This window comes from Astyanax mexicanus, chromosome 6 (genome assembly GCF_023375975.1).
Source record: "Astyanax mexicanus isolate ESR-SI-001 chromosome 6, AstMex3_surface, whole genome shotgun sequence".
Lineage (NCBI taxonomy): Eukaryota > Metazoa > Chordata > Actinopteri > Characiformes > Acestrorhamphidae > Astyanax > Astyanax mexicanus.
This window is the reverse complement of record NC_064413.1, coordinates 39,260,876-39,277,172: the sequence shown is the minus strand read 5'-3', so window position 1 is coordinate 39,277,172 and position 16,297 is coordinate 39,260,876. Positions and strand designations below refer to the sequence as shown.

Below are 16,297 nucleotides of genomic sequence, written 5' to 3'. Positions count from 1 at the left end.
AGTTAAACATAGCATAAGAATATGCATACTTTTATCAACTGATAAGGTGATAATTCAGTTTGGACACCCTTAGTTATAAAGACAATTTAAAAACATGCAATTTGGCCGAAGAAACCTACACATTTCTATACAAATACATACAGCAGTGAAGAGATTACTGAGAAAAAAAACAGTGCTACTGTTTGGTTTAGCCTGATTCTGTGGTAATTTGATTACAAACCAACCATTGATGAAGGAAGTTGATGAAGCTGTATTACAGTAAAAGTGTGTGCACTATGGGTGACCCTGAGACCTGAACTGCACTGGCTTGTAACCATTTACATTTTATTATACTAGTTCTCATTCAGAGCAATGTATAATTAGATCGTATTGCAAATAAAGACATAGATGTAGTATTTTAAAGCTGCAGCGTAGAGTACTCTCATACATGAGAATCTATCCCTCCTAAAATGATACTGCAGAAAAAACAGAAATTGTTTTAAAATAAACTTCTATTTTGAAAGCGTGCTGAAGTCTGCATTCCCATCCTGAAAAGCACCCCCTCTCAGGAGCATGCTTCTAACTAAAGTTAGATAAAGCAATTACCTCTGCTTTTATCAAGTGCGGTGTAGGTGTGCGCTCCCGAGAGGGGGTAGCAGGGGTGCTGAATTCGGCACAACACCGACTTTACCCGCAAGGTCAGTGATGAGAGCAATAAATCGCAACAATAACAATATACTGAAATAAAAACTGCTTTTGGGTAATGTCTTGTTCTGCCAAAAGACTGGGAGGGTTTGGGTTATCTAAAGTAAATATTAACTGCTGCGAAAAATTTCTATGAAAAGTAAGGTTACATTCTTTTCACAAAAAGACACCATCGTAAGAAGTGCTTTTTTTAGTAGACAAAATAAAAAAAACAGGACTGAACGCTTCGTTTTAAGAGTGGAGAAAATATAAGTACAGAACAAAATTGACATGCTAATATATAATAATATTAATTTTAAATCAGTTTTTGTCATATATATTGTGCGCGTATAATTTTTTCTAACAACAGTATATGTAATGTTGAGTAACGTGTTTAGGTTGTAAATCCACCTTTGGTTGGATTTAACTAATAATAAACAGAAGTACAGATCTTTTTTTTATTAACTGTAATTTCGCAAATGTTGTTCTAAGTCACTATAGGGTGGGCTTTAATTCATTTTAGCAAATGTGCCCCCCACCCCCCTCCGCCCCCAAAGTCAAACCCGCTCCTAAGCCTTTGACTGGAGTAATTTTTTTTTTTTACAAAATTTTTACTTTTACTCCTTACATTCTCTCACAATGATCTGTACTTTCTACTCCTTACATTTTAAAGATAGCCTCAGGTGGAGGGGTTAGTGAGTCTACCCATCACCAGGACTGTGTAAGGACAATGGGACCTGTAAAGTTCTGTAAAAAGTGTAGGTAACAGAAATGTAATGGTAAAAAGTGCACAAGTGTTACTTACCTGTGAGTCTGATCTTTGTGCTGATCCTTGGGGAAGTGAGGCCGTCTTCCAGAGCTTCCTCTTATACTGGCCAGTAGAGCGCACAGCTTTGTGTAGAAGGGGGGGAGAACCTGTGGAGAAGACGAGGAGAGGGTTAAAGGTCCAATAACAAATTGAATATACTTACTGGTAAATTAAATAGGGTATTGCATGTTTTATGTGTTTATTGTCTATTGTGTTGATGTTTTGTTTGTTTATTTTTTATGTAGACCTATCAGCCAGAAGATTGGTCTGAGATTTTTATTCCGGCTTCATCATTCAATCAAAATAAATATTTCCATTCAGATAGAGTGAATCGGATTGTGGTTGAATGGGAAACATAAACACATACCATTCTGACACCATATTGGTTTATACTTGATTCATGCCCCCCACACTCCAGCAAGAACATAGCAGACATTTGTAGTCCAGTATGAAGATTATCAGTGCAGAGACTCTTGTGTCTGAGAACTTGAGTAAAATGTCCCAACTAAGCTTCTTTAACATATTTGCATTGTACTGAAATACAGTCAGTACTACAAAAGATTCTACTCCTCACTAAAGAAAGGAATTATGAGCACGTCTCACTCAACAAGTGCTATGTTGTTGATGGCAGACGGAAAGTTCATTCTTACCTGTATGTTGGGGAAAATGCTCTAGCAAAGAAGCCAAATTGCTATGAATAGAATGAATAGAAGTTTAATGCACAAAAATTACAGACTGAAAAAATGTTCATGAACAACTGTACTGTCAAAAATAAATAATTATATGCACTATCTAATGCTTCTGTCTTCTTGTCTGCATTGTTAAAATAAAAAAGGTCATCTCAACTCCTGGGTACCTGGGTATCAAAATTGTCTTTCAAATTTCCCACTAGAAATTACGACTTGAGAGGGATCATGTATGTAACACAATTCTGGTATTATGTGAACATGAATATGAATGTGTAAGATTAAAAAAACAATAATACACAACACATGCTTTATTGAGTGAGTGAGGTATTGGTCTATTAATGTTCATAGGTATAAGAAGCTTTAATTCACATAAGGTCACTTTAAACCAGATTGAACCAATGCAGAAGCAGCACATTACCTCTAGCACATCAGTGCTACCTGAGCCATTAGGGGCATTTCCCAAGTAAGAGCCAGTCTCTCATGGGAGTTGAACCAGTGATCTTGTGGTTGTTGGCTTACTTCTCTTGACGTTAGACTAGCAGCCACCTCCCAAACAGTTAAGAACCTAAGTAAAGGCATTAACCTTTAGCCGAGTGGGAGAGTAATGCATAAAAACATCAGTAAAGAAAACAGGTCAAAGGTGAATAAACTGCTGCTCCACACGGTGGGTTTAGTAAGGCCTCATTTACTGATGTTTATGAATATTACAGTCAGAGGCTGAGCTAAATTACCATCACACTTTACACAAGAGCCATCTTCTCGTTCATATGGGGGGCTATGTATAAAGTAGTTTGTGGGCGTAGATTATAATTCAGAAAGTTCTGCTTCAAATCAAGAATTTTTCAATGACGCATTCAGTCATAATGTTCATTTTACTGTTTGCATGTAACTTCAGAGGCTGTAATTCAAACTGATATTTACACTGCAATGTTTTAGACCTCCTCTAGCAGGCAGGAAGTTCTACTTAACACATTTCTTTGCAATGAAAATAGAAATAGACCACTGACAGCTAGTCAATTTGACACTTTGAAGCGAAGAAGACTGATGTGAAACTCTACATCTATTTCATGTCGTTAAGCCTCTGTCATCATGAAACATCTGCCTTCAGCAGTTAGTGAGTCAGCATTCATCAGAAAAGTAAAACATTAAGAGTCAGCAGTGACTAGAGAACGATGGCTAGATAAGCACTAAAAAATTATAGAAATAATCAAAGTTTTATAAAGTGATGAAAAAATGATTGACATTTTAAGTTAAGTATAGATTCAAGTAAATTGCACGAAATGATTATAGAAAACTGTGAATAAATGGACTGGTAACTAGTGAAGACAGTGTTCAATGGGATGCCAGCTTGACTATAATTAATCATATTTGTGCTAAGATGTGGAATTATGTTCACCATTAAAATTTTTAACCATTATTTCTGCATTCAGTGCAATAATTTTATGTTTATCTATAACATAAGAAAAAGAAGCATCACGTGTTACAGGTTACAACTTTAGGTAATATTACAGTATTTTTTTTAAGTAACAGTAGAAAGGAAATATTTTGTTTATGGGCTTCAACTCAAAATCAGGCCAAGGGTTCCACTTCTTTTGGTGTGGGTAAGTTTAACAAACTTAAAGATACAGAACTTAAATCTAAAGTGAAAAAAGCAAAGGTGTAATATTACAGGATTTATAATATTACAGGAATGTGACTTAAAAGACTTTCACACCTTCTTTGGTCTAGACTTTTAGACTTTAGAGTTCAGATCTGAACCAAAGTAAAGAAAGTATAAAAAAGGGCTGTGAACCACTGCCCAGACCAAAGGATCAGAGATTGGTCCAAAAGAGGTGGTCTCGGTTCAGATCTACTGAAACAAGGTCCAGTTCATCTACAGCGTTTAACATTTTTCTACGTTTGTATTTTCTGAACAATTACAAGAAGCTGAAACAGACTTTTAACCAACCAGAAAAAAAAGGATTTGCTGTTGTGCCAAACTCTATGAAGGCATGTCATGCAGCAGTATGGACACAAAATATTGGAGTAGGAATTCATATTTACTGTAACTGTAGATAAACCCTTATTCCTAAAAAGAAATAAAAGGAAACCGAGGATAATCGTATACACTCAATCTGTCTTCTACAGTTAAATGCTACGTAAATTTGTTTTGCTTTATAGAACTCATTATAGAACTGGCACACAAGTACACAACAATGAGACAATGTGGTTTTATGCAGTACAGCAAAGTCTGGAGATTTAGTGTTCTAGAAGCTTAATGCAATCAAATCTTCACAGCAGTGCTCTAGAAGAATCTAGTAAAAAGCTTCCTCGTGTTAGAAGAGATAGTTAATGCAACAATGAAGCATCAAATCTTCTTAATACCCTTGATTTTGGAAGAAACAGTGAATGAGGAGGTGTCCCAATACCAAATCTTAGTTTTGTTTATAAAGTGTAGGTTCTCCCAGAGTTAAGGAAGTCAACAACATCCATCCATGCTAAATTAGGCCATTACAGCCTCTGGTAGGGATGCTGTTTACCACCTTGTTTTCCTTCATATCCAGAGAAGACACATTACCTAATAACTGGTTGGGCCACCATTAGCAGCACCAACTGTCCTTCACAGCACTGTTGAGGAATTTTGGCACACTCATTTTTGCAGAATTGTTGTACCTCTGCCACATTGCAGGGTTTTCTAACATGAGCCACCTTTTAAGATCATGCCACAGCATCTCAATCTCAATAAGACTAGGTCACTCCAAAGTCTTTACTTTTAGTTTTTTTCTTTAGCCATTCAGAGGTAAACTTGCTGGTGTGTTATGGATTACTGCAGAACTTATGTTGTTGGGGGATCTTTTGTAACCTCTTGGATGAGTTGTCGCTGCACTCTTGAGGTAATTTTAATCGGCCAGTCACTCCTGGGAAGGTTCCCCACTGGTCCACGTTTTCGCCATCTCACTGTGGTTCGCTGGAGTCCTAAAACTTTAGAAATGGCTTTATAACCTTTTCTAAGGTGATAGATCTCGATTATATTCTTTCTCATTTGTTCCTAAATTTCTGCGAATATTTATTTGGATATTGTCTAGCTTTTTGAATATCTTTTAATCCACTTTGCTTTTTTGTTTTAACTGAGGTGGCAAATACTTTTTTTACAGAGGTCCATGTAGGTTTGGATTTTATTCTCCCTTAATAATGAAAACTTTAATTTAAAAACTGCATGTTGTGTTTCTTTGACTAATATTTTAATTTGTTTGATGATCTGAAACATTTAAGAGTGACAAACATGCAAGAAAATAAGAAATCATGCGGAAGGCAAACACTTCTTCACACCACTTTTACACCACTGTATCTAAAATGTGTGTAAGACTCACTGTTTACAGGTAACATCATTATCTTTCTGTAAATATCGACATTTGACCTTTGATTATCATCATCATCCTGTGATTCCTGTAGCTAAGAAAGGTTACAGTCACACAGGTGGCATTCTCTTACAGTAAGCTGAATAGTGGTATGTCAGACTGTGGCACTGTGTGGTAAATAAACTTACGATGGGGAGAGAAGACACAAACTGATTCACTGTAACGTATGTTCACTTATGACTGGGAGGGGTGGGGTCTTTTCTGTCTGTGTGATTCTAATTCAGAGAAACTACAAACAAACCACAGACCCCTGACACCTCTCTGAGTGACAACGTTTACTACAGCAGAGAGAGAGTGAGACAGAAAAAGTGAGAGAGATAAAGACACATAGAGAGAGAGAGAGAGAGAGAGAGAGGGAGTCAGAGTGAGATAGAGATAGCGAGAGATACAGAGTCAGAGCGAGCCAAAGAGGCAGAGAAATAGGGGAAACGAGGGACTGTTGAAGTGGTTTGCTCAGCTGACCTCAATGGACCTTGCTGTTCACAGTTCACAGATGAAAACGAGTCCACATTATGAGTGGTCTCTTTCAAACGCTTGAGCTTCAACAGGTTCTTACTCATACCGAGATACCTCAGATATAGAGGCCTTCTCTGCATATGAAAGAGAGAGAAAAAGAAAGAGAGGCAGAAAAAGAAAGAGAGAGAGAGCGAGAGAGAGAACGAGACAGAAAAAAGCTAATTTTGCAGAAAGGTGCCTGTTTTGGAAAAGACTTAAAAAAGAAGTGCAAATGTTAATGGAAATGTGAAGGAGGAAAGTGAGTTGTGTAGAGCAGGCCTCGCTGTACTGGTGGTCTCTCTGGGTTTTTTTCTGCCGTATCTTTTGAAATGACTCATCTTGACCTTTATGATAACGATTTACTGTGCTGCCGTAGACCTGCTCACTCAGAGTGCTCTAGGGGTCTGACAGAGTCGCATCTCAGTCTGTCTCTCTCTCTCACACACTTACAAGGTAAGAAGGCTCTGGGGTCGAGGGGGGGGAAGTGTTTTGTGTTTTGATTGAGTCGTTATGTAATGTAGCTGTAATGTGATTGTGTTGTATCAGCATAAAAAACAGCTTCAAAATTGGAAATAAAAGGTTATGTTATAGATACATAGATAGATGAGTACTGAAATAATGAGATGAAGGTAATTAAGGATGTTATACCTCATGGCCTGCAAGGAATGGGTGTGAAGGCTGGTTTTTGTGTGGCTATTATAAGATACTGCACATAGTAGATGCTTTAAATTGCAGGGTAGATGCTTTAAACATTTGCATGATTACTGGATAAATAAATTACATCAGCACAGTTGAGGCCTTACAATGAATAACCATGTATCAACCAATATCAGTACTTTTCTTCGCTACTGAATGTTATTTTATTTTATTAAGAATGAATGAAATAATTAAATCACAAAAATTAACAAAAGACAACTAAAAGACAGCACTTGTAGTGATGGATTGCGCAAACTCAATTCATGCTTTTTTTGTAATTCATTGTCAAAGAAACGGTTTAAAACATGATTTTATGTTTTTCTATGTGTATGGTTTTTTATACCTGTTTTTCTAATATTAACTTTGCTTTAATAGAGACGCTTTAGAAAAAAAATCCAAGACCCACATAAATTACATATTAAAACGCGTATACTCAGTTTGAGAACCTGGGGGCTGATCAAATCTTCAAAGGCCTTCTTTAATGTGATCACATAATGATCACATCCCTCTGTCTATACTGTCATTTCTTCTGCTTCTTGTCCACAGTAATAATGAAAATAAGGCTGACACCTATTAGTCCAGCATTATATTATTATTATATATTATTACTGTATGAATTCTACTGTACAGACAAACCAGGACATTCTTGGGCTTTTCAGTAAGTAATTTTAAACAATGGCAGACATGAGTGTGTTCACATTTTATGGGAACAAGAGAGGAAAGTACTAGATTTTTTGTTAGATTCCAGAAACATACAGTTATTTAGTGTCTTCTGTTGTGTACAGCAGGACCTACTCTCTACCATTTTTACCCAGTTTACAAAACAGAGGCCAGAGTGAGGCAGGAAAGGACTTTATTCAGAGTTGTGATTCCTTTTTCTGCTTAATCCTCCTCATTGAATGCAGTATCTGTCCCATTCCAAACTACATATTCTATGTAGTTTCTGTATATATGCCTACAAAAATAAGCTAAAAGATATACTCCTCATACTCCTCATACTGTCATTTATTTTTATTTAATCATTATTCTTTGTAATATATGTCCATTTTAATATGTGTAACTATTTGAATTGTTATTAGCAATGTTCCAACTTCTAACTCCTTTGATATCAGTACAGATTGAGCTAATGTGGGAGGCTAAGCAGACTTAAGCTTTCAGGAGATTAAGTAGAGTTCTGGACAGTTGAACAGGAAGTTGCTGTTTTTATCAGGGTCTCAGTATAATATAACTCATAACAGGTTCCTCCAATATCTGGTTTTTAAACAGAATTAGATTTCATTATATTTTCATTTTTACCATCTGTTCACACTTGCTCTCCTGCGATTCTCCCTCAATCAGATGCTGTGTTTCCAGTGGGGCTGTCTCCTCTTCCTAACACACTTCCTCTCGGGTTGTCATCCCCTGGACTGTGATACGAAATCTGAGTATGAGTGGCCTGATATCAATCCTACATGGTGCTGCAAGAAATGTCATCCAGGTAAACCAGTAACACTTATTCTGATAGCCTCTGTAAAATGTGCAAATATATAATAAGCGATACTATTACAGAACATCTAGCACAAGTCTTGTTAAACTCACGTTTCAGATTTGTTAGGTGAGACCACAGAGAGCACGCTGACCTTTACAGTGCTGTCTGATTAGAAACACAGTCATGATCTTATTATGAGGGGAAATTACTTTACATGCAATGTTTCATGACCTAATCGTCAGAAATGACACATCAGGTGTGTAGTGTTTATACTGGGTCTCAGAGAGAGCCAGGGCTACAGTTACACTAAATACATTTATTAAACCCGGGCTGGAATACATAGAACATATTGTAATATATATATATATATAATATAATATCATTTATATAACATAGAACTGGAATTAATATTCACATTCAAGGTAAGATTTAAGTTATGGATGAAAGATTGTCAGATCTGGTCTTGGAGCATCATTTTGGAGGAAATGTGAAGTGTGCAAAAATGTGGACACCTCTGGCTTCTGGCTTAGTTTAAACGAAGTGAGCAGATCCTTAACAGGAGACAAATTGTAAAATATAACTATTCTGGATTCATTTCTGAACATAATGGCAACAAGCTTTTACCAAACTGAAAACCTCTGGAATATAATCAAGAGGAAGATGGATGATCACAAGCCATCAAACCAAGCTGAACTGCTTGAATTTTTCCAAAAGCAGTGTGCAAAACTGGTGGAGGAGAACATGTCAAGATAACAAGGGTTATTCCACCAAACATTGATTTCTTATTTGAGGTCTGAAAGCTCTGCATCTTTTTTGTTATTTCACACATATCTAATTTTCTGCAAAATATCCTCTAAATGACAGTATTTTTATTTGGAATTTGGGAGAAATGTTGTCTGTAGTTTATAGAATAAAACAACAATGTTTATTTTACTCAAACATATACCTCTAAATAGCAAAATCAGAGAAATTGATTCAGAAACTGAAGTGCTTTCTTAATTATATATATATATATATATATATATATATATATATATATATATATATATATATATATATATATATATATATATATATATGTGTGTGTGTATATATGTATATATTTGTATATTTCATTTACAGGAATGACACATGGCATTCTTGAAAACGATGACTTGCTCTCCAGTAAAGCCTTACTGATACTATGCTTATGTGGTGATGTGTCAGCGACAAATTCTGACACATACCATTATTGACACATCATATCTAGTAGAATAAAAAACGGGGTCCTTTGACCACATGTAACCTGTTACGATCATTCAGGAGACTCTAACTGCATTACCTGTGTGTATCTGTCTTGGTGTGTGTGTGTGTGTGTGTGTGTGTGGGAGTAGGACAGTTCATGCAGAAGAGATGTATGAAAGACGTTGGCACGGTGTGTTCATCATGTGGAGTGGACAACTACAGGGACGATTTCAATTATGAATTCAAATGCAAGAGGTGCTCTGAGTGTACCAAACCAAGTAAGTTTCAAAGACATTTCACAGCATACACAACAACAAACACATTATTATGGATCAGGGTTCAGCAATAAAATTACAGCCTGTAAAGTATCCGCCCATCATCCATCATTTCTTCTAAGTGTCAATAAATCAAGCTCATGATCTGAACAGTCAGAAATGTGAAATCATGTAATGACTAACATAAGAAGAGGGACTTCCCCTTCTCTCAGACATGGGTGGGTTTCCAGCAGTAACTGGGGGGTCTCAGATTCGCACTGAAAACACTCTGAGTCACAAACACACACAGCACACTTGGGATAAAGAGTGTATAGTCTTACAATCAGACAATGCATTGGAAGGTTTCCTTCAGAGGAATGGAAAATGACGCAAAAACTGCCAACACCAAAAAGGGAAAAAAAAGTGAAAAACAGATCAGTTTTCAATTAGCGTACAAACGTTTTTTTTTTTTAAAGATAACCCTTAAGGGGTCCCTGCTGTAGCAAAGGTTTCATATTAACTTTGGGTGGGGACATTAAGCTATGAGAAAGTGTTACTCAATGCACATGCTGTTAAATGGTTATTGGTGCACTATAAAGTACTTTAATTATGTTTTTATTATGTTGGCTAAACCAACCCCCCTCATCATTGTGAGCTTATATGAAGAAAAAAATAATTATTACAAATTTAGTTTGTAACAATAGTATTTTGTGGTCAAAATGAGTGAGATCAGACATCTTTAATAGAAATCAACATCAAATTTAAAAAAAATAAATAAATAAAAAGTACTATTACTATTACTATTACTTTTTGAACAGCAGGGTCTGGGACCTGTCCTTTGTTGTGCAAAAATATAAACATCTCATACTAGTTTTTAGTTAAAGGAAGTGTATTAAAATAAAATATATAAACACACAACATATTGCACATTTAGTGAGATATATTCACAGTCACATTTGTGGAACAACTAAAAATGAACCCTTAACATGTCAAATAAACCGCATGGCAGCTGCTATATATAAACACTAGAGCATGTTCTTTGAACTTCCTGTTACATTTGAGCAGCAGTTGCTTTTCAGAGTTATAAGATTTCTGAGAGCTTACTACTCTGGATAATACACTGACTAAAGATTTCATTAGAATTCATGTTATATATTTAATTTAACATTCACACAGTTGTAAGTTATGCTGTAGCTGTAGGTTAAGTCAGATGCCTATATACACATTCAAACAGGTGTTTATTTTAATTCCATAACATTTGTAAATATACACTTAATTACCAAAAATATCACAGTATCATTATTGGAATCAAATACAACATTTTATGTATAAATGTGAACATTTACGTGAAAGGATAATTTTATTGGGAAATATGTATTATGCAGCCAGACTTATGAGTTACCTAAGCTGGCATCCTAGCTGGTCCCATAAGCGTTTTATTGGTATTATATCTGGCAACCGGGCAGACACAAGTACAGCAATTTGGTGGAGACATTTTTGCAAAACCTTTGCTGTGTGTGGATGAGCATTATCCTGCTGTTAAATGGCAAATGGAAGCCATGCCTTTAAAAGCAAGTGTGTTGCTCTACAGCAGAAGCAGGATTGAAGCACTAACTGTTACTGAGGTCTCTATAATCAAATTCAATCATTGTTGGATCCCAAAAAGAACCTAGATTCGTCCCTAATGATATCCAGTGTTGAACAACCTCTCAAAGTCTGGTGACGGGGTAAAATGTCTTAGAGTGTTTCGTAATAGTGAACAATCTCTCACTAATGCTGCCCGACAGAGCTAAACTGAGGAACCCTGAGTGTTCTGGTAAACCAGGGCGATATTAGCTAGCAGTTCGTGCCACATAGCTTGTTTTAACATGGTAAACAAGCAGACTACAGTCTGATATACTCACCTCTGAACAGCGAAAGAGCTAGCGCAGTTAGTGGATGATGCTTCTGCTGCTCCAGCAGTGCTAGATGGGGTTAGCAGCAGGCTACAGGTCGATAATACTCACTTCTGAATGGCTAAAGAGCTAGCGTTTAGTGCGGTTAGCGGGTAATGCTAATGCTACTCTAGCTCCAGTGCTGGAGAACTAAACTGAAACTCCTTTATGACTCTGTACTTCAGTGGAGTGGCTTTACTCCTCCTTACAACCTGACTGGTAAAATTTATATATATAAGACACACTGGATTAAAAGTCGCACTGACGAATTTTGGGTGCGCGTTATAGTGTGAAAAATATTGTTTAATTGGTTTCTTATATCTCATATCCTTTAAAATAGTCTAACCCACATTCCATAACAGATCAATACAGAACATGTATTTTGGTTTCCTATTACAATGACAATTTCTCAGTAAAATACAATACTGTAGCGAAATACAATACTTCAAACTAAACTTAAAAACTTAAAGGTGCAGTATTTTCCTACAGGTCTGTTTACTGTTTACTAGACTGCCTTTTACTAATATGCTTCAGGTTCTTCGGCTGGTTAAGAAATAAAAGCATGTTACAGCACACAACCTGCCACTATGTAACACTCAGTCATTTCTGTTGCTAGGTAATATTCATTTTGGGACACCTTCATTAAACAGGAATTTTACAGAAAAAAACTACTTATTGTACCTTAACCCCTAAAAGCCCAGGCCCATGTCTGAATATTGGTGCCAAATTCAAAACTGATTCCTGTTTTCATGTTTATGGCTCATATGCTTGTTTTAAGGTTAAGAAATTTAAGGTAAAAAAAATCCTGATGTAAAATAAATGACACAAAACTCATAGCTTATATTTCTAGAACATTTTGTTCTAGAAATCAGGTCAGAACTACAGTAGTTATATAGAACGTAAAACACTGAATTGTTAAAATGATAAAAACAGACCTGTAACAACAAAAATACATTTTGAATTAAATTATTGTTTATCTCCAGCACTAACCCAGTAAATGTAAAATTACACTTTTTTTGAATGACTTAAAATTCCACAAAAAAACTCAGTATGTAATATACATTACTTTTTCTTTGCAGATATGGAGCCCAAAAAGTCCTGCACTCCAACGAGTAATACAGAGTGTGGCTGTAAGAGTGGATTTATATGCAACAATGATCAATGCGACCAATGCGTAAAACTACCACCAACAACTACAAAACCACCACCAACAACGACAACAAAAACAACAACAGTTATGCCTACTATTAAACCGACTAGACGGACACCAACTTCTTTTGGTAAGCATATCAGAGTGAACACACACACACACACACACACACACACACACAGATCCAAAGACCAATGAATGTAAATGACGTATGTGTGTGCTGTTGGTTTCTCATATGTTTATTTATATGCATAAGAAGCTTGAAGTGAACACTGTCTCCACACACAAAGACCGAGTGCTAGAAGGTTACGATATTGACTTTGACTCTTTCTCTCTCTTTGTCTCCCTTTTCTCCCACTCACTCTCAATCAATCTCTCACAGACAGTGTGTGGATCTCTCTGAGTCTGTGTTGTGCGTGTGTGTGCATTCTGCTGCTTACCTGTTTCATTCTCATCAGCAGACACACACCTGCACGTGGATGGGCAGTATCAGCATCTAAAGGTTAGTAACTACGTACACCAGGGGTGCACAACTCCAGGCCTGGAGGGTCGGTCTCCAGCTAAGTTTGTAAGTCAGCCCACTTAAACACACCTGATTCAGATCTTCAGTTAATCAGCAGGCTAAGTAGGAGTGTTTGAGTAGGACATCCAACAAACATTGCTGAAAACTGGCCCTCCAGGCCTGGAGTTTTGCACCCCTGCCCTATACCATCACATGTTTTTCAAATATAACATTTATTTATCATCTATAATTTCATATCAATTCCTTACCCAACTGCTTATTTTGCTTCACAGATTACTGTTTTTGGCACCCAAGGAAAAGCTCAGCAACTTCCAGTGAGTGCACAGAGGAGGAGGAGGTGCCGATGCCCGTCCAGGAGGTGTGCGGAGGAAAGGAGTATCCGGAAGACGTCTGAGAGTGATAGAGTTGTGATGAGAGAAAGAGGCAAGAGATTGCACATGAGCGTGTGGGTGGAGTATTAACGTACACAGGACTGAGAGACACAGACGCACATGTCTGTCTCTCTACCATGATCTTCTTCACAGAGAAGGAGCATCTTCATTCACTGCAGATACACACTTACAGTACCCATGTCTCCAAAGTGGCAACTTAACAGGAGATGGGATTTTTTTTTTAACCTCCAGTGGATGTCAATTAAAACAGACTGAATTTCTTTTATTTCAATTATATATTTGGTCACAATGTAACGGACCTGACAGAGTAACATCATGAAACTACTTTGAGTACTACTGGCTTTTTGAGTACAAACCACTGCATACACCTGAAACACCTCACAAAACCATTTAAAACTCATTTTGGAGATGTTCTGACCCTGTCAGATCCAGTCTATCCATCACAAATTGGCTCTTGTAAAAAGTAAATCAGATTCTTTCCAAAAAAGCTTGCCAAGCTTTCCTGTTTCCAACATATCAGCTTCAAGAACTCACTGATTACTTGCTGCCTAACACATTTACATTTATTTATGAAATTTAGCTCACACTATTATTATTATGTAAGATCGACGTACAAGGTTACTCATATTACAGAAGTGGGCCAATAAGAGGTTCTAGGAGTCTTGGCCCAATGACTCTTATTGGTGTAGAGCAGCATCATCACCCATAGTGTGACAGCTCACAGACAGGTCAATGTGTTATCCACTGCACCACACCAACCAGACGTATCCCACCTCTAAACAAGTGCCACTGATCCAGATCATCAGTGTTATTCACTTCAACTGTCGTAGTTTTATTGTGATAACTGATCAGTGTATTTATTTTATGTAGTTTAAACTGTATATTTTATTCAGGAGTCACAGTTTGTTTTTGAGATATCTGAGGCTTCAAAATTCTAAGAATTCTTAGATCTTTCAAAACACTCAGTGACGACAAATGATCTTTTAGTGAACGAGGACGATGAAGAGTGCAGAAGTTGGGTGATCAGTGTGATTTCATGCTGTGCATGAATGTATTAGGAGATGCTGTGCATGACATCTTTTGACTTTATATAATGTATATAAATCTCATATCCAATATATAAAAGTGCAGGCTCAGAAGTCTTTCAGAATTAGTGAAAGTTTTGTAGATATTTAGGTAAAAGCTGAATCATGCACACAGTGCTGCTCTTCTGGCTCGTTTGGTAGAAAGGTAAATAAGAAAGATGGTTAATAGCAAATTTACTTCCAACTGTTCACAGGGTTAATACACAACATAACTCAGGGTTCCTCCACTGTACACTATGGGTTGGTTTCACAGACAGGGGTCTAAATCTATTCCTAGACTACATATCTCTTCTAAAGGAATCTCTATTCACAGTGCTCTGTAGTCCAGGACTAGATTTAATTATTGTCTAGGAAACCAACTCTTTTTTCAGTAATCTACAGAGATCTGCTATCTTATGCAAAAGTTTGGTACACTCTGGTCAAATTAAATGCTTTTTAGGCTTTTTTTGTAAAATGTAAAAAGGAAAATTCTAAAAAGAAATTCTAAATGTAAAAACATTTTTCCTGTAAAGCACATTTTTCCTGTAATATATTTGTAACACATGACATTTAATGTGCCATCAAATTTGCACTCACCACACTTTTTGTAACTTTTGTCCTTCAAGACTAAGTTAAATTAAACTACTAAATAGTAATTCTGCTTTATGATAAAGTATCTCTAAAAGCGTATATTCGCTTAGAAAAAATATGAAATGTAATTAACCAGGGAGCCCAGGCTTTTGCATAAGGCAGTATGGGTTTTTTGTCCGCTTGTTCCATTTCTTAGTCATGTTTCTTATTTCCTTGTGTTTGTATGATTATTTTTTTTCATTCTTCTATAGTAGTTACAGTCCATTCCATAATAATGACCTGCCTCTTTTATTCTCAGCTTTTCAGTAATAGCAAATGTTTGGACACTGCTGTATTATTGATTTTATGAGTAAACATGAGTTCACTATAAGATAGATACATTTAGATGTTGTTTCATATGTTTTTCATTTATGAACACTTTCATATTTACTATTAATTTCTTTTCAGTACACTGCCATTTAGAGAACATTTGCCATTTATATGTTTAGTTTAACCTATTTTGAATATATCAACATATTAGTGTGCTATATATTAGTAGTAGAACTATCAGTAAATGTGCCTAAAGTTTATATGTGCCACATTTGTTGTGTTAAGGTTGTTTTTCTCAATATGTTAAATATGGCTAACAAACAGTAATTGTGTATTATAGGAAATGTGTTCTTTGTTTTACTTAAACAAAGCAATAAAACACCTTTACGCCAGAAGTGCCCATATTCGGCACATAATGTATAGATCAGCCTTGATTATTATTAATTCTGCAATATTGTTATTTGTATGTTGTATATGTTTATATAAGACATGCTTAAATTTGCTGGAGTTTTGTTTTTAGTTCCTAAAATGTTTTGTTTCACTGAACATGAACTGAAACTGAACATGGAAAATGAATTAAATAAAACATCATGTCATTTTTGTTGCCTTTAGGAAAAACATACACATATGTTAAAATGC

At 36.1% G+C, this 16,297-nt stretch overlaps 2 protein-coding genes across 4 annotated transcripts in view; one reads left to right on the top strand and one right to left on the bottom strand.

The window, feature by feature from the left end:
* Positions 1-13,304, bottom strand: part of plekhg6 (pleckstrin homology domain containing, family G (with RhoGef domain) member 6) — a 70,404-nt gene extending 57,100 nt beyond the window's left edge. The window contains exons 1-2 of one of the 2 annotated variants that reach the window (XM_049480653.1): positions 13,220-13,304; positions 1,469-1,578 (exon numbers count right to left, since the gene is read on the bottom strand). The gene's annotated coding sequence lies outside the window, so the exon portion shown is untranslated. Of the gene's footprint in view, positions 1-1,468; positions 1,579-8,045; positions 8,128-13,219 lie in introns of those variants that run through there. The other variant, XM_049480652.1, reaches the window with a different exon arrangement.
* On the top strand, positions 6,290-16,277 carry cd27 (CD27 molecule). Of its 2 annotated transcripts, none has more exons than XM_007249787.4 (6): positions 6,290-6,506; positions 8,088-8,226; positions 9,591-9,719; positions 12,709-12,909; positions 13,162-13,281; positions 13,575-16,277. In XM_007249787.4, exons 2-6 carry the CDS (start codon positions 8,088-8,090, stop codon positions 13,694-13,696), a joined length of 711 nt encoding a protein of 236 aa, XP_007249849.3. In that variant the 5' UTR covers positions 6,290-6,506; the 3' UTR covers positions 13,697-16,277. The 2 variants fall into 2 exon arrangements, with proteins under 2 accessions (XP_007249849.3, XP_007249851.3); XM_007249789.4 differs by having other exon boundaries at positions 6,291-6,506; positions 13,241-13,281.
* Positions 16,278-16,297: the final 20 nt, after the last annotated feature.

What these genes read in the sequence shown, in the direction of transcription:
- cd27 (XM_007249787.4), top strand. Translation starts at nt 8,088, where the DNA reads ATGCTGTGTTTCCAGTGGGGCTGTCTCCTCTTCCTAACACACTTCCTC. An exon ending in ACGGACACCAACTTCTTTTG is followed by an intron (nt 12,910 to 13,161) that starts GTAAGCATATCA and finishes AATCTCTCACAG; the next exon opens with ACAGTGTGTGGATCTCTCTG. An exon ending in GGCAGTATCAGCATCTAAAG is followed by an intron (nt 13,282 to 13,574) that starts GTTAGTAACTAC and finishes TTTGCTTCACAG; the next exon opens with ATTACTGTTTTTGGCACCCA.